This window comes from Furipterus horrens, unplaced genomic scaffold, assembly GCF_987537825.1.
Source record: "Furipterus horrens unplaced genomic scaffold, mFurHor1.1.pri manual_scaffold_9, whole genome shotgun sequence".
Taxonomy (NCBI): domain Eukaryota; kingdom Metazoa; phylum Chordata; class Mammalia; order Chiroptera; family Furipteridae; genus Furipterus; species Furipterus horrens.
Genome location: NW_028327179.1, coordinates 14046886 through 14071906, shown reverse-complemented (window position 1 = coordinate 14071906; position 25021 = coordinate 14046886). Strand labels below are relative to the sequence as shown.

Below are 25021 nucleotides of genomic sequence, written 5' to 3'. Positions count from 1 at the left end.
ATGCTAGGAAAGCATTCTTCTCCTTGTTTTACTAAATACTTTTGTTTAAAAACAATTGAGGAAATGGGAAAATAAATTATAAATATATGTGTTTCCTTTGGATCTTGGCTTCTCTGATTAACTATTAATCTAGGGTTTTTAAAAATTATATAAGGTATAATGACATAATTAAAAATCTATGTTTTCATTCTTCAGCATTTCTCTCCTTCTTAATAATTGCTTTTAACCCTAAGAGATCTCTTTAAGCAAAGAATAAGAAGGAAAAATAAAATTGGTCATCTGAAAAAAAAGGATGTTTTATATTTAATACTTCCTTTTCTCTCCCTTCAGATTTCAGTAAACACTTTTGATTCAATGGCTACTTACCTTTTACAGTTCAGGGAGACAGATCATGAGCTACAGTGGTGAGAAGTATATTCACCCACTGTTGATCTGTATCATCCAGCATCTCTGGAAGCTTCTGATGCAAATAGTTTCTAACAGTCATTTCTGACCATTGACCTTGCCTTTGGAATTATTCAGTCATCTGCTGCTCCAGTGCATGTTATTACCACTACCTCTTTTCTTCCATCTTACTGAATTTGGCAGCTGCTTCCAAGTTCCTCAAAGATATTTCTGATTCCACTACTGTGTCCAAGTGCTTGGCATGGCAGTAGAAATGAGGAGAGATGGCTGGTGTTGACCCGTAGATATTTGTGTTTACTCCTTCAGAGCTAAAATCAATAGTCATGCTGGAGTGGCAAGAGTGGGGCTAGAAACCGCATTTCCTTGTCCCCAGTGTTCTCTCCCTGACCAAACCAGATTACTTCATGGTTTTTCTTCATGTCTGCCACTTGCTGAAATGCAAGCCCTCAGTGATGGAATGGAGCTCATCAGAACCCTGGGTCTTGGCCAGTCTCTTGCAAATTGTCCTGATTTGTTATCCTTCCTGTCTCTGAGACATTTTTCTTCTTTCTGTTTAGGGAACATACTGAGGCTGTTTTGTAGAGAGATCATCTGTGGGGAGTGTAGCTTATAATCCATGATTACAGCTGAAAAACAAGAGCATAGCTGAATTCTTGATTTTCCTTTTCTCTCCTATTGGCCCACCTGTGACATGTCTCTTAAATATTTGGGGCCTAATTTTTCTCCTCTAAAAAATGGAGATAATTCTATTCTACCTAGCTTATGGCAATTTTTTGAAGCTAAAATGAGAAAGAAAATGTAGGAAAAAGTAATGATATACACAAAAAGTGGTTTTTACTTGAACTCAAGTAATGACTTGGAGCAACACTTAGATGTCACTAACTTAGGGAAATTGCAAAAGTAAACATTGAAGTGACTAATCTAGGTAGGAGACAGTGGACAACTGATCTAAAAATGAAATTAAAATAAGATATCTACAGTGGTTGCAGGCGTGATTCAGTGATGGAGTTATAAGGGAGAAGAGATTAAGACTTCTGCTGACACCACTTGTTGGCTTTTGGTTATATTAGCATGTGTAGGTGTGTTTGTATTAACAAAAACAAACAACCCCACCAACAAAAGCCCTAAGAGAACTCTTATAAAAGGGGCTCCTTAAAACAATAGTAAGAAATTCTTCCTCATTCACTTAGTATAAGTAGAAAAAAATGTCTATTTTATCATTTTACAACTGTGAGAGAGTAATGTAATATTGGGAGAGTAAGCCAATTCCTCTGGCCTGGTAAGTATTTACCAAGAATCTATATAGAACTTGATTCTTAGTAATCTCCAACAGAACACCCTGGTGCCACATGTAGCAACTGCAGATTTCATTTTGTGTGTGTGTGGCTAAAAGTGGAAGGTACGTTCTTCTCCCTTATTCCTAGTGTCTTCAAGGCTCTGTTTAGTTTTTGAAATCTGTAAAGGTTATGATTAAGTAAGAATTGAGAAGATACCTGATTTGTAGGATGAAATTTAAAGAATTAAGAGTAATTATTGATGAGTTTCATTCATTGCAATTCTTAACACATTATTGACTGGCAGTTTTATACAAAAGCTACCCCATCCCACTGGCTATTTTTTCATAATTGAATATGAGAATGAAACAATCTAAATAAACTTCTGTCTACTTTTATTTATACATAATGTATTGAAATGAAACTTTGCACATATCTTCTGTATGACTTTTAATAACTTTTTTTGGTATGATAAACTGTATTGCATTCACCTATGTGCAATGGTACACAACAGGTTTTGCAAATATATCTAGTTCAGCTGCACTTTCCTTTTGAAGAGCATACTCTACATGTTCTAATTGGATTCTTCTTTATGCCAGTGACTATTTTTTCTAAAACATGGTCTTTTAGTTGTCCTGAAAGTCTGAAAGGTCTTTGTAAGGAGGTCTTTTAGAGGTAGCAGAAGAAGTGCCAGGTTCTGTGCTGCACTCATTTGAATCATTGGTAATCCATTCCCTAGCAACTTCGAGTAGAAATTGTTTGTATCTCATGTTGCTTTATAAATTATAGTTAGAGTAAATTTTGAATGCATTAAATAAAGCACAGTTGATGAAAAGGAATACTACTTTTTTATACCATTTTAAGCTTTTTTGTAAGATACGGCTGTTGACCAAATACTGCTCAATCGACCCCTTTCATGAATTTGTTGTAATCTAGTATGCACGTGGGTTTAGCTATGTCTTCTGTAGAATTCCTCTTTCGCTTTCGAGTGGATTTCATAGAAGCGTCGTGGATAGCTGAGGTCATACACACTAGCCTTTTGTCTTTTCACGTGATAAGAAGAATGTGCCCTTTCTGTAAAAATGTAATTTCCCCTCTTTGAAGATTCTATGGTTTTTCTTTCAGTTCTTTTGGCAAGCCACAGTTCTCCCATGTAGTACCACAGACCGGTGTTTTCTTTTCCATTAACATTTCAACAGTAGACATGCTGTTATAGTAATTATTCTGGTTAACATGATGCCAAGAATAAAGAGACGGCTCTGAGATGGAGAATATAGATTCTTGTAGCTTTTTGCCTTCACCTGAATAGATTTCAAAATTGCAAATGTAGCCAGTCTCACTTTTACAAAGCACTCTCACTAAAATTCCACGTTTTGTTATTTTTGCCAGATTACATGTTCTGAAGCTGATATGGCTTCTATATGGTACCATTGCTTTATCTCGGGATAACTCCTATTTAGGTCTATACAAAGACTGAAATTTAGGAATAAAGTAATCCCAAAGAGGCCTAATTTTGTGAAGTCTGTCTTCATTAGATGCAGCTTGTAAATTATCACTAAAGTGAAAAAAAAGTAAGAATTTGCTTGAACCTCATTCTGGTCATAGTTTTAGGAAATATGGGCGCTTTAAGCAAAGGGTCTGTTGACCAATAATCTCTCCAATGTGATTTTTTTTGTCCCATCCATGTCAACAAACTGAGAAACTTCTTCACAGTACTAGTGGTAACTTCCATCCATGATAAAGTTTTAACAGATGTTCTGTAAAGTTTTTCCATTTGGCGGTGGTATTAATTGGTTTGAGAAGCAATTAAATTAAAAAAAAAATCATTATCAAAAAGTAAATCCATCACTTCACTGATGCTCCATGGATCACTAAGTTCAACAGTTACACCAGAAAGATTTGAATAATCCTCCAAGGTTGATGTAATGTCACTTTCTGTCTACTCTTCTTCAGAATCACTTTCATTATCATATTCTATCACATTTCCTTTTTGCTGTTTTGGTGGTCTAATATAAGATTCATAACTACCTTCCAACAGACTGTCATCTTCCGCATCACTGCTATATACTTCAAAGTCACTCGGACAATTAGAAAAAGCATCTGCATATAATTCATTGAAAAATTCTTTACCATCGCACTGTGCCATATTTGAAATTTTTGCAATACTAAAAAAATCTGAAATATTTAGAAAAATAATTTTCTATAATGAAGTAAACACGGTCGAATACGATTAAGAAAACTTTTACAAAATCCTATATTACTCTCAGTTTTAAGAATAGTATAAGCCAATGCAAGTGCAAACATAAGTTAATTCATCAGTCAACAATGTTTGGGCTTGAAAACATGAGTTTTTTCAGGACTGGTCAACAGTGTGTTAACTATAGGCATTAAATAAGTCTTGTAATTAAAGTGCACCTGTTAAAGTTATTAAAAGATATTATTTGATGTGACAGACTGAAATGGCTTGCTAGTATGAAAATCCATGTTATTAAAAGTATAAAAAAATACATAAGGAATGAGTATTTAAAGGATGAAGTGTTTTATATAAGGAGATTATCTTTGGAAGACAAATTCATGACTTTAGAAATGAAGCTAAGCATTTTTGCCTAATAAAATATTATATATAAGGGTACTTGATTTTATTAGGTGAAGTGGTTATTCTTAATCCTTATGAGTCTGTATAGAAACCTCTAGTAACCCTCATGGTACTGACTTTCCAGATATACAGTTAATAACTTGGAAAACGCATTTGTTATTGTTTTGTTACACAGTTGTACTTAAATATATTAATGTTGTAACAGTTTCCAAGGAGCCTTTTTAACCCTTCTGTCAATTACCCAAGGGTACTAACTATTATACTTTTATTTCCTTTCAAACTTATTCTGTATATTTATGTATCTGTACCTGTGAAAAATATAAAGTACTGTTTTGGGCACTTCATTTCTATAAATATCACACGATACTATCTTTATGAAACTTGTTTTTTTCCACAGAAAAGAGTGTCTTGAAGAGCTTTTCCATGTTAGAGTAAAAGGAAACCACATTGTTCTTTTAATCGCTGCAGATTATTCATACGATGGGCATTTAGCTATTCCCCTGCTGAGGAACATTGAGCTTGTTTCTATTTTTCACATGTTTTTCAGTAATGTCACAACAAGCATCCAAAATATTGTCTCATTAGAAGCAGTATTACCAATTATCATGATGATCTCTTTTACTTGATAGTAAGTTGTGACAGTGAAGGTTTAGTATAGTTAAAAATTTGAAAATCTTGTCTAAAAAGAATACTTGAATTCTGGTAATGGTGGCATGAAGAGTCTGACATTTCCTCTCTGCAAAAAGCAAATATAAGACTGAAAAATGTTGGAAACAGCCATTTAGGGGTATTGAAAATTGACCAAAGACAGGTAAAAAAACTGATCTTGCAGCACTATTAAGGGCTTGGAGTGAGAGCAGTGTCAATCCGTGGCCTTCCTTCCTGCCTGAGAGCTGTCCGGATTGCCCCCCAGCTGTGCCTCACCCCCATGCCCCTTGTTCAGATGGCGAGAGCTGAAGTTTAACTAGTTTGGGTCTGGCTGAGAAAACCAAGAGCTTTGCTACCAAATTGGGCGGTGGGGTGGGGGTGTGACTTCATTCAAGAAGGGGAGTGAGAGGAGACACAGAAACCCGCTGTGGTTTTGCTTGTGAAAAGTGGTGAATTTGGTTGGAAACAGGTGGGAAAAAACCTGCTGTCTTGGTAGCTCAAGGTGGTGGACCTAGTTTGGGGTGAGCAGTGAACCAATGGAAATTTAATAGGGAAACTCTAGAAATGAGAGCCATAGAAGGGCTGTGATGGGCTCTCCACACAGCTCCGGTTGACTGGGAAACTACCTAGGTGGAGGGGAGACCCAAAGGAGCCTAGCAAAAATGTCCAGACCAAACGAGGCTGGCGAACTGGCTGCAACTTTGAATGCACCCCCCACTCTATACACAAAACAATGCAGAGGGTGAAAGTCTTACAGACTTGAGATGTTGAGCACAGCCTTTGCCCTAGTCATTGGCTGACAGCACAATGCCTAGGAAGCCAGGCTAAAATATAAAACGGAGAATTAAAAACTGCGCAGAGGTGTTCCAACTGCATACCATGGAGGGAAACAGATTCTACAGTTTGAATGTAGATGAGTTACTGAAAAAAACTCAACAGCTCTAAAAAATAAAATTAATCTAGAGTAACTCCAATATATTAAAGGTTCAGTTTTCAGCCAGAAACTGTTGGAAATAAGGAAGGGAGGAAGGGAGGGAGGAAGGGAGGGAGGGAAAGAAAGGAAAAGAAAAAAGAAAAACCAGGAAAGTGTGACCCCATAATCAGGAAAAATAGTCAGTGGAAACTGAGTGGGTTTCATGTTGGATTTAAATATGTTCAAAGAATTAAAGGACAGTAAGTTCACAACGCTCAACAAATAGAAGATCCCAGTAGAGAAATTAGAAAAGAAAAGCCAAATCGAAGTTTTTAGATTTGAAAATTATAACAATTGAACTGAAAATTTCAGTGAATAGTCTGAATAGCAGATTTAAGGTGGCAGTGAAAATGTGAAGACCAGTAAAAAGTATTCAATTCAAATAAGACAGAGAAAAAAGTTAAGAAAATTAAGCACAGCCTCAGAAACCTGTTGGACAATGTTAATAAGCATTTCAACATACGTGTAATGAGAATTCCATACAGAAAGAAAGGAAAGGGACAGAAAATATTATTATATTTGAAGGTATGGTGGCAAATTCACCCCAAATGGAACTTACAAAGGGTTCCATAAGATGGAGTAAGCACAGTATACCGTCTCTCCACTGAATACAGCTAAAAACTGGACAGAATACAGGAGTAACTATTTGTTGACTCTGAAAAGTAGGCTGCTTGAAGAACACAACCAGAAATTTAAGTGCCACTGAATCAACGATGAGGTTACCTTTTCTTGTTTATTTCCTTGACCCAGCTCAAAACCCAAAAGTGGGCATTAGCATGAGCAGAGAAAACTCCAGAAAACCTCTAGTTCTGGCTTAAAGAGCAAGATGCCTAGCAAGAGTGCAGAAATCCCTTTTTTACCCCCCAAGTTCTCTTACCCTCTAACCCCTAGTAAATCCTTTGGCAGCAGAGTTGAAGCGGCTACAACAGCCAAGAGAAGCCTAATTAAAATTCCAAGGGAGAAAACCTTCCTCTTCAGTTGGGGGAGTTGCAGTTTCTGTTGTTTATTCCTTTCTGTATTCTTTGGCCTTCTAAACCAGGTCATGAGCACAGTTGTAGGAAGTATATGGCAGACTAGGTTTAAAAAAAAAATAAAAAAGCCTCAGATTTCTGGCCAGAAGATTGGTAAATCCCAGAGAACCCGAAGTACTTACATTTTGAAGAGGGAGAGGTCTGGAAAGAGACTCCAGAGTTGCGTATGCACTCCTGGGCTCCCCCGTGAGCTGTGCATGTGTGGATCCTGAAGAGCATACATAGAGGCTGAGTACTGAAATGCTGCCGAAGTACCACACTGGCGTGTGTGTGATTTCATGTGGGGCAGAGCCAAATAACATTGCGAAAGTGTCGAACAGTTCACTAGTCTCTTGTAAAGTTAAGCTATACTAATCATTCCACCCAGCAATCTCAAGAGAAATGGAAACTGAAGTTCATGAACAAAGGTGCATTTAAGCATGGAAGACTAAACTAAAATGTCATGGTACCTCAGAAGGTCAGAATTTGAGGCCTGAGCTCAACTGAGTCAGCTGCTTGCTGAAACGTAGTACCAGCACTCTCCGTAAGATAGCAACAAGACACAGAGTTTCATTATATGATATTAAAAATGTAAAGCTTACAATCCAAAATTACTTGGCACATGAAGAACCAGGAAAATCCTAAGCAAAGGTAATCAGTTAATAGACAGCAACACTGGGATGTGGGACACAGATGTGGGGATCATCTGAGAAAGATTTAAAGTATAGATGAGAAAGATGGATGTATAGAATGTTTCAGTAAAATAAAAACCCAATGGATAATTTGGAACTGAAAAATACAACTACAAATTTAAAAAAACCCATAGACAAGCACAGCAGCAGAATGGAGATGACAAAGAGTATGAACTTGAAGATAGATGAAATTTATTTAAATTAAACAACAGAAAAAAGGTTGAAAAATTAATAAGCAGAACTTCAGGGACCTATGGGACAACACCAGAAGGTCCAATATTTTGTTTTATCATCAGATACTCAGAAGAAAAGAAAAAATATTGTGCAGAAAAATATATTTGAAGAAATAGTGGCTGAAAACTTCCCAAATTTAATGAAAGGCATAAATCTGTAGATGCAAGAGGTTGGTGAACCTCAAACAGAATAAGCCCAATGAAATTTATGCCCAGATATAATCATACTGTAACAGAACCCCTGGGCTGCTCCGATTGAAACAGAACCCACGGGCTGTTTAGTTAGGGGCCCGATTGTCCGCCGCCAGAATCATAACTCTGAATACCAGAGTTTGGTGAAAAGAAAAAGAATTGTTTATTTACACAAAGTCCTGCCTCCCCCTCCCAGACCTGGCCAGTCTTAGGAAAGTCAGAAACACCGTTTCCCTACTTCCTAGGCACAGTTCAGCTTTACCAGCAGCTGCTAATCACTCAATTCTGATTGGGGAGGTCCTTTCTGTGCTGTGGTGCCCTCCAGCTCTCAATGCAGAACCGCCTGGATTCTCAGCCTCCTTGTAAACTGCCTTCTTCCTGCAAACCACATGGATCTCCTCTCCTTCTCCAAGCAACCTGGCAAGAGCCTCTTCTTAAAGTTGCCTGGAGACCCCTGCTCCAAGCCAGATGGAGGGAGCCCACAAGAGCCAGAGAGTGAGGGCGTGAGGGCCAGAGAGAGCCTGAGAGAGAGAGCCTCCTAGAGCCAGAGCCAGCCCCAAATGTCCCCTGCTTCTTCTCTCTCCCTCCCTGCCTCCTCTCTCACCTTCACTGCGTCCTCCCACCCAGTGGGTGTTGCAAACAGTCCTGACCATTCACAGAACCCTACGTGGGCTCTGTCTGCTTCTTCCGTACCAGCCCACAGTCCAAGATCCCTCGCATCTTCCTGAGTCTTGGAAGTAAAGCGGATCTTTGCAACAATGTATCCAGCCACTAGCTCCAGGCATGCAAGGGCATCCTGAAAGCTGCTTCCTGCTCCCTATCTCCCAGGAGGTGCCCAAACTGAAGGTGTGTGCACTTGTGTGAACAGCTGCACCTAGAGCTGCATCTTCAAGGCTGGGGGTAAGATCCTCACCTGCAACAAGCTGGTCCCGGACTCCCGCAAGGGCTCTGGCACCATCTTGGTTTCTGGTCCTCGCAAGGGCGGAGAGATGTACAGGCATTTCTGCAAGGCCCCTGGAACTCTGCATAGCCTCACCCAGCTCCACCTGTGCTCCCAGGGCCCGGAGTCCGAGTGCACTAGGGGCTGATGGGCCAATTGTGGCTACAAAAACTAACCCCAGATCAAACCTTGTTTGTTATTAAAAATATCTGGATGCTGAAAAAAAAGCTCACTAGGTTGTTTTATTAATGAAAAACAATCACATGAAAGTAATTTTAAAAGGGTATATTTAAATACAAGCGTAAATTTTGTCTGAAAGGCTGGATAGGTGATCTTTTAGGAGGAGATCAATTTTGTCTTTATTTTAAAATATTTCAATATAGACTTTCTTGTACCACATATGTGTATATAGATACATACACATATTTGTATGTATATAGGTGAGTGGATATATAATGACTTTTAGAAATAACGTATATATAAACCTTTTTCAACTCACTTTTCATCAAAACTTGTGACATTTTTACTCCATTATCTTCTGGTATTCAGTGTTACCAGTAATAAATATCATGGAAGTCTGATTATTGTTCCTTTTACATAACTCTTTTCTTTCTGAAAATCTCCATTTTCTCCTTTTTAAATCCCCAGCCTTCTGAAGTTTCATTTAGATGTGTCCATATCTGGGTCTTTTTCATTCAATCTGCTCTGTACTTGGCAGGCACTTCGTTCAGAAGTTTTGTTTGTCATTTAAAACTCAGGGACATTTTTTCCCTATTATTTCTTCAGCTATTTCTTCTCCATCTTTTCTCTGATGTTATCTTATGAAACTCCTGATAGGCACTATTGGACTTGGCCTATATGTCTTCAGTTTTCTCATATCTTCCATCTCTTCTTCCTTGTTCTGCATTTGGGAATTTACTTTGACTTGATTTTTCTTATTAGCAGTTTCAACTTTATTCTGTCAGTTAGTGTGCTGTTTGATTTTTAAAAAATATTTCATTTATTTATTTTTAGAGGGGAAGGGAGAGAGAGAGGGAGAGAAACATCAATGTGTGGTTGCCTGTTGCACGCCCCCAACTGGGGACCTGGCCCACTATGCAGGCATGTTCCCTGACTGGGAATTGAACCAGCAATCCTTCGGTTCACTGGCCAGTTCTCAGTCCACTGAGCTACACCAGCCAGGGCCTTCTGTTTGATTTTTTTTTTTAAACGTGACAATATTTTTAATTGCCAGAAACTTTTTCTTATTCTCAGGTTGGTCCATTTTCTTTTTCTTAGTGGCCCATTCCTTCATAAGTGCAATAGCTCTCACATATCTCTGAGAATGAAAATGAAAATAAAATTTTGAGACATTTTTTATTTACCTTTTTTTTTTTTTTTTTTAGAGAGAGAGAGGGAATGGGAGGGAGAGAGGAAGAGAAATATCGATTGGTTGTTTCTCAATGCGTCCCAGCCAGGGACCAAACCTGCAACCCAGGCATATGCCCTGACCGGGGATTGAACTGGCAACCTTTCATTTTGTGGGGTAACACCCAACCAACTGAGCCACACCAGTCAGGACTAATGAAAATAAATGTTAAAGTTCTGTTCTCAGCATCATCTGTCCCCCAACCCCAATTTAGTTTGTTCAGTTTTGTCCACTGTCACTGATATTTTCTTCAAATATCTGGTGATCTAGAATGTTTGGTTTATATTTATAAATGAGGGATTAGGTTGATTAATGCAGAATATACTTTTATATATCTGATGAGGATTTCCTCTGCAGTTGTGGAGGCTGTCCCCCACACCCACAGCCCCCTCTGGGATAGGGGAGGGGGCGTAAGTAGGACTTGGTCAGTGGCGACCCTGTCCTCAGGCAGACTTCCCCTTCAGACATGTAGGCAAGAGCAGGTGAGTGAGCCGGGAGCCCTTACAATAGCTAAATTAAGAAGAATGTACCCTGCAGATAGGACATATTAATACTAGTGCAATGCTTTAAGTTGGAGGAAGAGAAGAGGAGATGGTGGTACTACTCCTGAAGTGTTACGAAGTGTAGTAAGGGGAAGTTTTGGTTGTCATAATTTGGAACACTTCAGGCATTTAGTGGAGAATAGTTCTATTCAAGAAGAATTTTTGCTTCCCAAATGCCAAGGGTTTTCTGTCTGAGAAACACTGCTTTAGTGTATTCACTCCTGTAGAGTCTCCTTTCCTCCACTTCCGCCTCCTTCAGTGTCTGTTATGAAGAACCAGATTTACCTCAGCCTCTGGGCTCAACATTCGTGTTAGGGACCCTGCCTGTGCTGCACGAACACCCACTGGCTCTGGAAGGAAGTTTGTGGTGTCTCCACCGAAGAGTGAGCTCTTGTGACTGGGGCTCCGTAATTGCACTGAATGCTGCCCTCTGCTGTGCCTGCCCTTTTCTTTTGTTGGCTCCAAGCTCAGAGTTTCTCTAGGAGTGCTTTGGAAACTACAGCTCTACATTGTTTTAAGGCTTGAAATGTTGATCATGCATTCAAGAGTTTCAGTAGGATGAACTGAGTCTGGTTATTTCCACTAGGATGCCTCCCACTAGTGTCTTCCCATCTTCTTGTCTTCCCACCATCGCCATCAAAGAAAGAGTTAACATCTTACTCCTCTCCTTGTGCTACCCCTGTGTTAATAATGCACTAGGGAGTATTGTTCTAGGAGTTTTCCATGTATTATTTAGCAGTAACAACTCGGTGAGAGAGATACCATTGTCATTCCTGCTTAACAGATGGAAGAAACCGACTTTGGGGGGTTAAGTTATTTACTTAGGCTTTCGGGACTAGTTAAGTGGTAGAGTCCAGGCTCCTAACCACTCTGGTATAACACCTAACTTTGTGATACCTTCCTAGTGTTTTTGTCCTTGTGCTTTGTACACGTTTGCGCATTTTGTTCTACTCTACTAGATTGACTTTTTGGAGGAAAGAGTACTCTGTTCTCTTCAATATCTAAGATTGTGCTTGGCCTATAAGCACTCAATGTTGATTAAATTAGCTGAGCACAATGAAAATTTTACTTTTCTTCTTTGATTCAATATAGCCAAATTAGAGTTTCAAGATAATGGTTAGAGCTAAGGTATTGACAGCATATAGTCATGTTCTAGAAAACAATTTAGTGACTTAACTGATGATTTGCAAGACCTCTGCTGTCTGTCTTGGTCAGGTCAGTTGTGTGAAAGTAGTTGTGTGGAACTTAACCCTAAAGAAACCTGACTTGATCCACATCAGTAGGTTCTTTTTTTCTATATGACTTCTTGAAAATGTATTTTTAAAAAGAATTTGATCTGTTGCAGATATATAAGAAGTAGTTGGACTTTTAGGTGCCTTTGAAATTATGCTTAAATCTTTCCAAATGCATGTAAACATTTCCTGGATTCTGTAAATTATGCAGCATGGTTCTAGTGAAATAATTGTTATGTTATCTATAAAACAAGAAACAGAAATAATTTTTAACATCTTACGAAAACTTAAGTCACTTGTCATATTTTCCATGGGGGATTCATTTTGTTGCATTGGAGTGAATATACCACCAAATGTGGTTACAAAAGGATTTTTAATATTAAAGCAGGCTCTAGTCCTAATTTATTAAGACTAGTTTATTTAGAAAGACTTTAGAGCAGAATATAGGTGAGTAAACACCATTCATTTGATTAAATATGCTTCACATACTGATATAGTAGAAAAAGTTAAAAATATATTTAAGAAGTATTACTGTAAAAGCTTGTCATTTTAGTTTACTTACCATTGAAAGAAATACCACTTCTTTCTTTAAGGCTTGTACAATTTGTGGAAAGCTCTGTCTCCAATATTATAAAGATGTATAAATAGCAATATTTAATTTAAAAATATTTTTAAATTTTGGTAACAGAATAATGTTGCAGTTTTGTGACTGAAACTTTTTTTTGTTGAGAACTTATGATGTACCAGCCTGTGGGCTAGTGCCTGGGAGTATAGGCTTGAAGAAGACAAGCACCATTTCTGTGCTCCTCAGAGTTAGTTTAGAAAGAGAATTATACAATAAACAAATACCAAAATATTTAATTATAATTTGTCAGGGTTTTAAAGTATAGACTACTGTGAAAATATATATTAGGAGACTTGATCCTAATTGGGGCAGCCAGAGACAAAGCTCTTCTGCTCCTCAAGGATGCGTGTGATTTAGGTTCACAAAGGTAAGTGGGGGAGGACTTTATCTCAGGACAGGGGAAAGATGGGTACAGCTAAAGCCACAAAAGGGCAGTAGAGATTGAATCTAGTGATGCATTAAAAGGCTTAAGGCCATAAATTTATTTTTTAATATTTCTATATAAAAAAATATGAGGAAGACCTCCCAAACCTGGAATTTATTTATAGAAAAGTGTATATTTATTCTTACATGTTTAAACTTCAGTCACCTTCAAAGTACTCTCTCCATTTGATGCAATACACCTATCGAGACATTTTTTCCACTGCTCAAAACAGTTTTTGACCTCATCGATTTTGATGACTTTTAGCGCTTCTGCTGTTCATTTCATCTCTTCCACACTGGCAAAACATTTCCCTTTGAGGACTTCTTTCATCCAGGGAAATTAAAAGTGCTTCAGGTGAGATTGGGTGAATAAGGAGGGTGCAGCATGGGGGTCATGCTGTTTTCGGTTAAAAACTGCTGAACACTCAATGTGGTGTAGGCAGGTGTGCTTGTAAATCACCCGTCATGAAATGGGTGAAAGTGTTGGAAAGAGTCTTAAAAAAATTCACTGAAGCTGAATGCAGCCTCTCACAGCAATGCCAGCTGGTACACTGATACAGATGGGTTCCTAGAATGCTCGTCTAGCGGTGGAAGCCTGTACTACAAGAGGCAGGCCCTCCAGAAGGCAATTCTGTTTGTTTTTTTTTTTTTTTTTTTTTTTGTATTAATATGACTAAGAAATTATTTTGGCTAGAACTCATGAGGGGTGATGGAAAGAAATTATTGGATTCCACAAAAATTTTAGAAGGTAGAATACTACGTCCTTTGTTTTAAGTTTCTGTTCTTACCATTTCTAGACTTTCAAATATTTGTGTTGTTTTTTTGTCCACTTTTTTTCTTCTTTAGCCATTCTCTTATTATTGTTTTTTATACCTTTATTAATACTTAGTTGCTATTTTAATAGAAATTCTTAAGGGAAAGAACGTAATCTCAAATAGTCAATCTACCATTCCTAGTTGAACCTTACTTTCACTGATTTGAAATGTCACCTGTAGCATCTGTTAAATTTTATTTAGCTGCTGTTCCAAGACTTGTCTGTTACTGTGCCAATATTGCATCAACTTTAATTTATAGTGTTTTTACACTTGATAGTACAGGTACCCACCTCCTTTACATTTATGCTCTTTTCCAAATGTATTGTCTAGTTTTACTTACTTTCTTTTTCAAGTAATTTTTGGAATAACTTTATCCAAAAACCCTGTTGAGATTTCTAATAAGATTTATTCACATTCTTTTTATTTATTTATTTATTTTTTTTAAAGGATGACTTGGAGAGAGTTGACATTTTTATAGTATTGAATCTTTCTAACCCACCACATGGTCTCTTCATTTATTTTAAATGTCCTTTAGTATAGTTTATAGTTTTCCACACATCTGTCTGAACATTTTTAAGTAAGCCTTATTCTTTTATTTGTAGATTTTTGTTGCTGTTTTGAATATGCTCTCTCTCTTTCTCTTTTTTTACCCCCTGATATTTTCGAATTGGCTCTTATGTCTGTAGTCACTTAGCTAAACTCTTATAACTGACTTTAATAATTTCTCAACTGATTCCTTGAAACTTTTCTAAGAAGATCATTATCATCTGTATTTTTAAAACATGTCATGTCTTACTAATTGCTTAAAATTTTCAATATAGGTATGAAAAGTAATGGTCTTAGTGGGTTTTTTTCTCTTGTCCCTGGCTTTATGGTAAAGCATCTGACATTTCTCCGTTAAGTATGATGCTTTATGTAGATGCTGGTATAAAATAACTGGTTTTCTTCTATTCTTACTAATGCAAGATTTTCCATTAGGACTGAGTTTAAATTTTATTTGATGTATTAGAAGCATGGAGATTATTGTGGGTTTTTTCCTGATAATGCTGAGAAGTTCATTTGATTTTTAAGTAAAAAAGAAAGACGCATTTTTCATTTTCACCAATAACTTTATTGAACAACATATTCACTATTTTGTTCCACTGCCTTCTGCTATCTTTTAGGCAACTTTGTAATTCTATCTTCCCAAACTTTTTATCTTTTTGAGCAAAGACCTGTTCCAGGAGCCTCTTGAAACTTTTTCTGTTCAGAGAATTTTGTAAAGACCAAAATAAATGAGAACCTGAAGGTGCAATATCTGGTGAATGCAGCAGATGAATCAGAACTTCCCAGCCAAGCTGTACCAGTTTTTGCCTGGTCATCAAAGAAACATGTGGTCTTGCGTTATCCTGGTGGAAGATGATACATTTTCTATTGACTATTTCAAGATGCTTTTCATCCAGCGCTGCTTTCAGTTGGTCTAATTGGGATCAGTACCTGTTGGAATTAATTGTTTGGTTTCCCAGAAGGAGCTCATAACAGGAGACTCCCTACCAGTCCCACCGTGTACACAATGTCACCTTCTTTGGATGAAGACTGGCCTTTGGTGCGGTTGGCAGTGGTTCATTTCACTTGCCACATGAACTCTTCTGTTCCACATTATTGTAAAGTACCCACTTTTCATCACCCAACACAATTTGTTTTAAAAATGGAACATTTTTGTTATATTTAAGTAGAGAATCTCACATGGAAATACAGTCAAAGTTTTTTCACTTATGTGGAACCAAACATCAAAGCAATTAACATAACCAAGCTGGTGCAAATGATTTTTCAGTGCTTGATTTGGATATTTTGAGTATGTCGGCTATCTCCTGTGTGGTATAACGTTGATTGTTCTCAGTTAAATGTCTCAATTTGGTCGCTGTCGACTTCAACTGGTCTAACTGACTGCGGAGCATCGTCCAGTGAGAAATCTCCAGCACTAAACTTCGCGAACCACTTTTGACTTGTTTGATTAGTCACAGCACCTTCTCCATACACTGCACAAACCTTATTTTTGTGTGTTTCAGTTGCATTTTTACCTTTCTTGAAATAATAAAGCATAATATGCTGAAAATGTTGATTACTTTCTTCCATCTTCAATATTAAAATGGCCACACAAAAATTCACCAATTCTGATGTTTTTTAAAATGCACTCTGAAAAAAAAAGAAGCACACTGATATGACAGTTGTCACACTACAATCTAACAAAATTGTTTCGAATGAAGTTAAAGACAACTAAGTGTTACTAGAGCCATCTTACGGAAAAATCCAAACTTTTTGACCCATCCAATATATAATTTTTAATGTTGAGCCATCTTTATATTACTAGGATAAACTGTAGTTGCTCCTAAGTGTTATTTTAAAAGGCATTGTTAGACTCAGTTTGCCAATATGTTCAAGATATTTGCATATATGCTCATCAGTGGGTTTAGTTTATAATTTTCTTTTGAGTTTTTTAAAATCCTCACTTGATGATATGTTTATTGATTTGAGAGAGAGAAACCTCGATGGAAGAAACATGGATTGGTTGACTCTCGTACACACCCCTACCAGGGATGGAATCTGAAACCTAGGTATGTGCCCTGACCAGGATCTAAGCTGTAACCTTTTGGTGTATGTGACAATGCTCCAACCAACTGAGCCACCCAGCCAGGGCTAATTTTCTTTGAGTTTTGAAATCCACATAGAAGTTGGAAAGTTTTTAATCTTTTCTGTTTTATCTTAAAAATATGGATTATCTCTCTCTCTTTTTTTTAAGGTTTGGTAGAACATATTCTTAATTAAATCTGTCCAGGGCTAACATCTTTATAAAAGGATATCTTTGAAAATCTTTGCAATTTTCTTCTATTAGGAACTATTTCCATTTTTATCTCTTCTATAATAATTGACATTTTCTGTGAAAATCTCTACTTGACTAGATTTTAAAATAAAGTTGTTCATTGTGTTCTCTTTTTAATCTTTATGCCCGCAGTTATTTTCTCATTGCATTCTTAATGTTATTCGTGTCTTCTTTTCTGAATCAGACTATCTCTCTATTAGTCTGTTTTTATTGTTTTCTTTTTTAAAAGCCAGCTTATGGATCAAATCTATGGTTCTTTAGTTTTGAGTCGATTTCTGATTTCCCTTTTATTAATTTATTTTTCTATCTGAATTTCCCATTGCCTTGTAAATTTTGGTCTTTCATGATCCGTTGTAGTTTTTCATACATTTTTCTTATTGTCTTTTTCCTGTGCGAGAAATTCTTCAGTTTGATATTCCTACACATTATAATTTAATCTTTTTTTCTTTATCTCTTTTGCTCTTTTTTCCCTTCAAGCAACCCCGGAGTATTTCTGTGTGTGTGGTTTTTTTTGTTTTTTGTTTTTGGTGGTTAATGCTTCAGTTTGTTGAATTTGATGAGTTGCATTCATGCTGCTAGTTTTCCTAAGTGTTTTGTGATTCTTGATTTGTTCATATTTGTAATTGAAGGGTCTGGATTAAATATATTACATTTTCTCTAGCTTAAATAAGAATCTCATTTATATGTCATTGAATCTAGCTTCTGAGTAAAGGGTCTCTCCTCTAGTGATTATGGAGGACAAGTGGAACTTTCAAAAAAACTTACCTTCTCAGTCTTAGGACTTCCTTTATTCCTGGAATTGGGACACTTCCCTGTTTCTCTGGCTCCTACCCAACTTTGCAATGTTCCCACTACAGAGAGCTTCCTATTTTATATATTTATATTAACTTCTATATACTCTAGAATTGCCTCGTGGTTATTCGTGTCTGAGTAATTATTATAGAGTTACTTTGTTTTAATATTTTATAAAGTTCAGTCTCTCATTTCTTATATATTTTCTCAGTTTTTTTTATATGTGTTTAGGATAATTTAGTTAAAAGAACAATTTATTTTTTTAATATTTCATGCTATTAGGTAACTAATTTATAAAGTCAGACTAGTGAATTGGCTTATTAGAGGAAACCATTCCTTCATACTCTCCCCTCTCATTACAGTAAAAAAAGGGAGATGAGATTATGCCGGGTATCAGAACATTATTTATTTTATTCACAGCAGAGTGCAGAATGAAAGTGTTAGGGTAGATATTTGCATGCCAGGGAAGTTGTATTAATGTTTTGACATCCTTGTTTAACTGGAGCCCCAAAGTAAGTCCCACACACATCCACCACCTCACCTAACCTCCCCAACAATTTCTGTCTGTCTTCCCCACCAGTTGACTCTGAGATGCCCCAAATTGTTTCCATTCAACCATGTACAAAGGCAAGTTAGGAAAGACACCAAATCCCTTCACTGCAACTCCCATCTTCGGGATTAAATAGAATTGTAGCAGGGAAGGTGAACTAGGATCAAAACCAAGCGAGTTTTTTTAAAGAAGCATTGACAGGAACATTAAGAATAACATCCAACTGCAACTTCAGAAAAAAGTACTACCAGGGGATAGTAAAGACTTAGCAGATGTTCTGAAACTGCCCATAGGAAAGGGCTGGGGACTGATCCTCTTGAGAGCTGTGGACTCAGTGGGGCTTTGGCTGGTCGGGTTTGGGCCTGCTGAGCCAGATGATCTGGGGGCTGCCTGGCAGGCACACTGCAGTCTGTCTGGCTCTGTCTTCAGCCAGACAGAGCACTCCGCAGTGTGTTCCAGGTGTCCATAAAGCTCTTCAGTTTGAGGAAGTGCTTGGCACTCTCACTCTTTCCACTGAAGGGAAGGTGTATCACCTGACAGTTGGGAAGATTTCAGGAGACTGGGTTTGGTCCTTGGCTGCTGACTGGTTTTGCTGCTGAGAGCTTCCGCTTTGTGCTTTGACCACTGTGGCCAGCCCAGTCAGTGCCTCCATATAGCGCAGGCGCTCTGTCCACTGACCTGTGTCCCACAGCGAGCCATCCAGCGGGATGTCAGTCTGGGCCTTGCGCACGCCCTTGCAAGAGGTACTGGTGTGTCAAAGATCTGGCAGGTAGGAGCAGAAATTCTTGCTCATTAAGGAATGGGGTTGCCAGCCTTCACCCTGAAATGGGATCCTGGCAAGGTGGCATGGAGAGGTTTCATCCTGTACAGGCAGTTGTACTCTGATTCCCCTTGGGTTTCCAGCTGGAGCTGTCTTGCATCGCCCTCCACAAGGAGGTAGGGTTCCTGCTTGATAGACTGAAGCCTATTCAAGTGTCAGTCTTCTCTTCCAAGTCTTTAGGGGCATGTGTCTCACAGGGACATGAGGTCTTCTTCAAGATTTCATTGAAAATCATATTATTTGCTTCTTCACAAAAGTAAATAGGAATACAAACACCAGGTTGCTGTTGATCTTCACCAGCAACATAATTCACCCTGGACAGCTAGTTACTGCCAGACACATGGCCTCCCCAACCCATGCAGAACTTCATGGGTATTTGCTAGTGATGTTTCAGTCCTTTTCATCTCATGGCACACATCAACTAATTATTAAAATATTAAAAATATATATTTTGCTGATCTGACCAAAAAAAACCAGGTATAATTTTGATATATTCACACCGGATGGCTATTTTGTGTTGGTTGGTGTCATTCTTTTATTTGACTGTCTAAGAGAAAAGAAGTCAGTGCCTCTGACTAAGTAGTCAGATATTGCATGTTTTAAAAATTCTTGTGGCACCCCAGTTGAAAAACGCTGGTTTGTGCCATTGCCCTGTGTCATGAGCCCAGGTTCCCTGGAGCTCCCTGGCCATTTCCTTATGGGGGATGACCAAGTGGGGCCTGGCCTGAAAGCATGGCAATGTGGGGGTCTGATGTTCAGAATAACCAAGGGTGTATTTCACAGTCTCTGCCACTTTTCTTCCCACTTAATTCAGTGCAAATATAAAAATGTAAGTACCTCAAGAACCAATATAGAAGATACATTTTTAAAAAAAACCTTTAATACAACTGGAAATTTGAACATAGCTAGATATTTGATGATATTAAGGAATTATTGTATTTTGTTACATGTGCTAACAGTATTTCGGTTACATATTTTGTGCTGACAGCATTTTGTTTAAAAAGAGGCCTGATCTTTTAGATGTATACACTGAAATATGATACCTCACGTTTGCTTCAAAGTTACGTGGGATAGAAAGTACATAGGACGACAAAACAAGATTTCCATTCATTGCGAATTGTTAGAGTTGATAGTTATTGGGTTCATTGTATTATTTTTTCTCCAAGTATGTATGTTTGAAATTTTCAATAGTAAAAGTTAAAAATAAAAATAATGACAAGTGCAGAATGCCAAAGGAAAGAAAATAATTATGAAAAGTAGAGCTTAAACTACGTTTATAGTCACAGGGTAAAAACATGCCTAAAGATTGTTGATTCTATTGTTTTCTGTCCACTTAAAGGTACACATTGGACCTCAAGCAATACGATGAAGTAACTTTGGTTTATATTCTTTATTTTCCAGTGTCTTCTTTTCCACTTAGCCAATACCGGTTTTCCTTTCTTTTGTTTTAATGGCATGTTTTTCTCCTGTTCACCTCTTTACTTCCAAAATTGTCACTCATTTACATATTCTGAGTAGGAGACTTTTTCTCAAGATTTAAAGTACAGAGAAATACTTTGGGAGGGAGTTTAAGGGTAAAAACCAGGAAATAGATCTGATAGAGTATTAGAAAATTATTAGAGTATTTGGAAAATTACTGCTAGGACCTTGAAAAGTTTGTTGGAACATTTGGAAAAAAATTTGTAGGAGTTCCATATGAAAAGCACCTACTATTGATTTTATAAAAAAGAACATTGCCAGTATGGAGATAAGGGAAGGTAAAATCGTAACCCTCTAGCATTATAACAGAAAATAAATAGATAATACCTGAGAGTATTAAAAATTAGCAACATTAGCACATATTCAAAAATATAGATATGATTAAAATAAACTTAAATTCAAAGTAGTTACTTCTGGAGAGGTGGGATGAGTTGAGCGAGGGGAGGATAGTATGGAACAAAGAACAGCTATATTTCATTATAAGCCACTCAGTAATACAATCTGACTTTGAACAGTATTTGTTTTATTTTAATAAAAATAGAAAATGAATATTTAAAATAAACAGCTGCAATATTAGTACACTTAATCTAGAGAAATACGAAGAGGAGATAAAACTAATCAAGTTAATCTGAGTAAAATCAAGATTGCTGTGGACTGGAGGGGATTCCAGCTTCCCTCTCCTGCGTGTGCAGATTCACTGGTCCAAGTACCATTTGTTGGAAACACTCTTCCTTCTTCCATTGAATTGTCTGTTCACCCTTACTGAAAACCGACTGCCTGTAAATGTATGGGTTTATTTCTGGACTCTCAGTTATATACCAGTCTTGCTTATTGTGGCTTTCCAGTCAGATTTGAAATTAAGTGCGGATCTTCCAGCTTTGTTCTTTTTGAAAACTGCTTTGCTGTTCTGTGTCCTCTGCATTTCTCATATGAATTTTAAGATTAGTTTATCAATTTCTGCAACAACAACAACAAAAAAGAGGAGGCAGCTGAGATTTTAACGGGGATTGCATTACATCTGTGGCTCAGTTTTGTGTATATCGCCATCTTAACATGAAATGGGTACTGTTCTATTATTTGACTAATTCTTTCAATGATATTTTATAGTTCCAGTGTACAAACCTTGTACTTCTTTTGTTACATTATTCCTAATTTATAATTGTTTTATTTTTGTTACTGTTGTAAAGAAATGGTTTTCTTAATTTTATTTTCAGGTTATTCATTGTTAGTGTCTAGAACACAATCAATTTTTATATTTTGATCTTTACTCTGTAACCTTGTGAACTCACTTATTAGTTCTAATAAATTTATTTGTATGTTCCCTGGGATTCTCTATATACATGACATCTAAAAAATACAAAAAAGATAGTTTTCCTTATTCCTTTCCAATGTTGATGCCTTTTATTTAGTTTTCTTTCCTAAATCCCCAGCTAGAACCTCCAGTACAGTGTTGGGTAGAAGGTGCAAGAGTAGAGAGACTTCCTTTCTTTGTTCCTGATCTTACGGGAAAGCCTCCCGTTTTTCACCATTAAGTATGATTGATGTAAGCTGTGGAAATTTCATAGGTTCCTTTTATCAAGTTGAAGAAACTTCCCTTCTATTTGTTAATGTTTTTATTATCAAAGGATATAGGATTTTGTCAAGTGTTTTTTTCTGTGTATATATCATTATTTTTGTCCTATTAATATAGTGTATTACGTTGATAGATTTCCTTATATTGATGAACACCCTTGCATTACTGGGATAAGTGGACTGGTTATTGTGTACAATCCTTTTCACATGTTGCTGCATTCAGTTTGCTAGTCTTTTATTACATATTTTTTGCATCTTCATTTATAAAGGATATTGGCTGTAATTTTCCTTGTGATGTCTTTGTATGGATTGGTATCAGGATCTCATAGAATAACTGGGAAGTGTTTCTTCCTCTCCCCCTTTTTTTTGGAAGAGTTTGTGAAGTATTGGTTTTAATTCTTTCATGTTTGATAGAATTTATCAGTGAACCATCTGGTTCTGGACTTGTGGGAAGTTTCTTTATTACGATTTCAATCTCTCTACTTTTTTATACCTCTATTAAAATTTCAAAGTTCTTCCTAAGTAATGCTTTTCAACCTGAAGATATAAAGTAAATGTAAGAGTATAAGTATGTATAAGGTAGCCTTATAAAGCCCAAATTGCGTATAAAAAAATGTCCTGCTACTAATTCATGGGAAGTCAATTTGAAACTTATACTATTTAAAAATTCAGGTTTTTAAAATGTGATTTTTCAGAAGAGTGCTAATTGTTAATGACTTTTAATTTGAATTATTTTATAATTTTATTTCATAATGGCTTGGAATTTAAGGCTTTTAAAAATTTATTGGGGTGACATTGACTAATAACATTACATGTTTCAAGTGTACAATTCTATAATATTTATAGCATCTTTATATTGCATTGTGTGCTCACTAAAGGGTTTTTTTTTAATATATTGTTTTTATCTCAACAGCAATGCAGCAAGTGTTGGATAACCTTACGGAGCTGCCCTCATCTACGGGAGCAGAAGAAATAGACCTAATTTTCCTCAAGGGGATTATGGAGAATCCCATTGTAAAATCACTTGCTAAGGTATATTGGTTTATTCATAAGATTACTAAATTATTTGTTAAATTGTTTTTGCAGAGGTCTTTTCAGATACTACTGTTTTAGAATTTAGGCTTAGTTAGCAAATAATACTTACCACATAATGAAATCTTCGTAACCATCAAAATTGGACTACTTATGCATTTTCTGTGCTGACTTTGAACATAGGATGAAATGACCCTTAGTTTTAGCCCTACACATTTAAAGTTTTAGGGAAATCATAACTGAATAGTCACGTTATAATGGAACCTGTGAAAAAGATCCTGGTCCTATCTCCATTTTCAACAACAGCCAGGTGCTGATTGATTGATTGATTTTTGGTTATTGAATTTTATTATTTTATTTTATTTTAACATACTTTTTTTCTGTTATCACTTAGTCCCCTTATACCCCCCTACTCCCCACAGTCCCCACACTGTTGTCCACGTCCACTAGTCCTTTTTCCTTTTTGCTCAGTTCCCCCACCCCCTAACTGTTTGCTGTCTATGAGTCTTGTCTCTATTTTCCTTGTTAGTTTAATTTGTTCATTAGATTCCACATATGAGTGAAATCATACAGTATTTGTCTTCCTCTGACTGGCTTATTTCACAGGTATACCTCAGAGATAATTATGGGTTCGGTTCAAAACCACTGCAATAAAGCAAGTTAACATCATTTTTTGTTTCCCAGTGCATATAAAAGATATGTTTACACTGTACTGTAATCTGTTAAGTGTGCAATAGCATTATGTCTAAAAAAAAAAAAGCACATACCTTAATTTTAAAAATACCTATTACTAAAAGTTTATAACCATCATTTAAGCCTTCAATGAGTCATAATCATTTTGCTGGTGGAGGGTCTTGTCTCTCTGTTGATCAGCTGCCCGCTGTTCTGGGTAGTGATTGCTGAAGGCTGGGGTAGCTTTGGCAATTTCTTAAAATAACACAACAGTTAATTTTGCCAGTTGATCCACCCTTTCTTCCCTGAGTGATTTCTCTGCAGCGTGCAATGCTCTTTGATAGCACTTTACTCAAAATTGAAGTCAGTCTTATTGAACCCTGCCTTACATAATATTGTCTAGTTTCTAAATCTACAAATCAAAAGCTACAAATGAAATGAACATAGGATGCATTTTTTAAGAGATATATTGACAGGAAAAACTAACAACTAACTAAAAACTAACAACTGACATCAAGGGAAGAGTAAAGAACTATTTTTGAAGTACCAGTACGAGCTCAGGGTGGGCCATGTAATACAGGCTTAAGCAGCCCCTACGTTTTTCAGCAGACCCTGAAGCTATTCCTCTTCTCTGCTTCTAATTGTAGTTCACTTGCTATTTTCTGCCACATCTGCAGTTACTTCCTCCACTGAAGACTTTAACCCCAAAAGTCATCCATGATGGTTGAAATTGACTTCTTCTAACCTCCTATTAATGTTGATTTTTCTTTACTTTTTCCCATGAATCACAAATGTTCTTAATGGCATCTAGAATAATTTCAGTTTACTTTGCCCAGATCCAACAGAGGAATCACTTATCTATGGCATGGCATCTATAGCCTTACAAAATGTATTTTGTAGATAATAAGACTTGAAAGTCAAAGTTACTCCTTGATCCATGGGCTACAGAATGGATGTTGTGTTAGCCGGCACAAAAACAATAGTAATCTCATTGTACTTCTTCATCAGAGCTCTGGGGTGCCCAGGTGCATTGTCATCCATAAAGCAAAGTGCAGTAAAACACAGTATGCCTGTACATACATACATACATACATACATACATAAATGAAGGGACCAAAGGCTTAATACTCTTAATATGGTAATTCTCTGTAAACTGAGCTATAGATTCAATATAATCCCAGTCAGAATTTCAGGTGGACAAGATGATATTGAAAATTTTAAATGACATAGACTAGC

At 36.8% G+C, this 25021-nt stretch overlaps 1 protein-coding gene and 1 pseudogene across 2 annotated transcripts in view; one reads left to right on the top strand and one right to left on the bottom strand.

Moving 5' to 3' along the window:
* The window catches only part of PALS2 (protein associated with LIN7 2, MAGUK p55 family member), an 85634-nt gene that overhangs the window by 22949 nt on the left and 37664 nt on the right, over positions 1–25021 (top strand). For both annotated transcript variants that reach the window (XM_090287103.1, XM_090287104.1), the window contains one exon: positions 22995–23113. In XM_090287103.1, coding sequence (XP_090143229.1) covers positions 22997–23113 — 117 coding nt within the window. In that variant the 5' untranslated portion in view covers positions 22995–22996. Of the gene's footprint in view, positions 1–22994; positions 23114–25021 lie in introns of those variants that run through there.
* On the bottom strand, positions 18636–19361 carry LOC150001324 (lipid transport auxiliary protein 1 pseudogene; annotated as a pseudogene).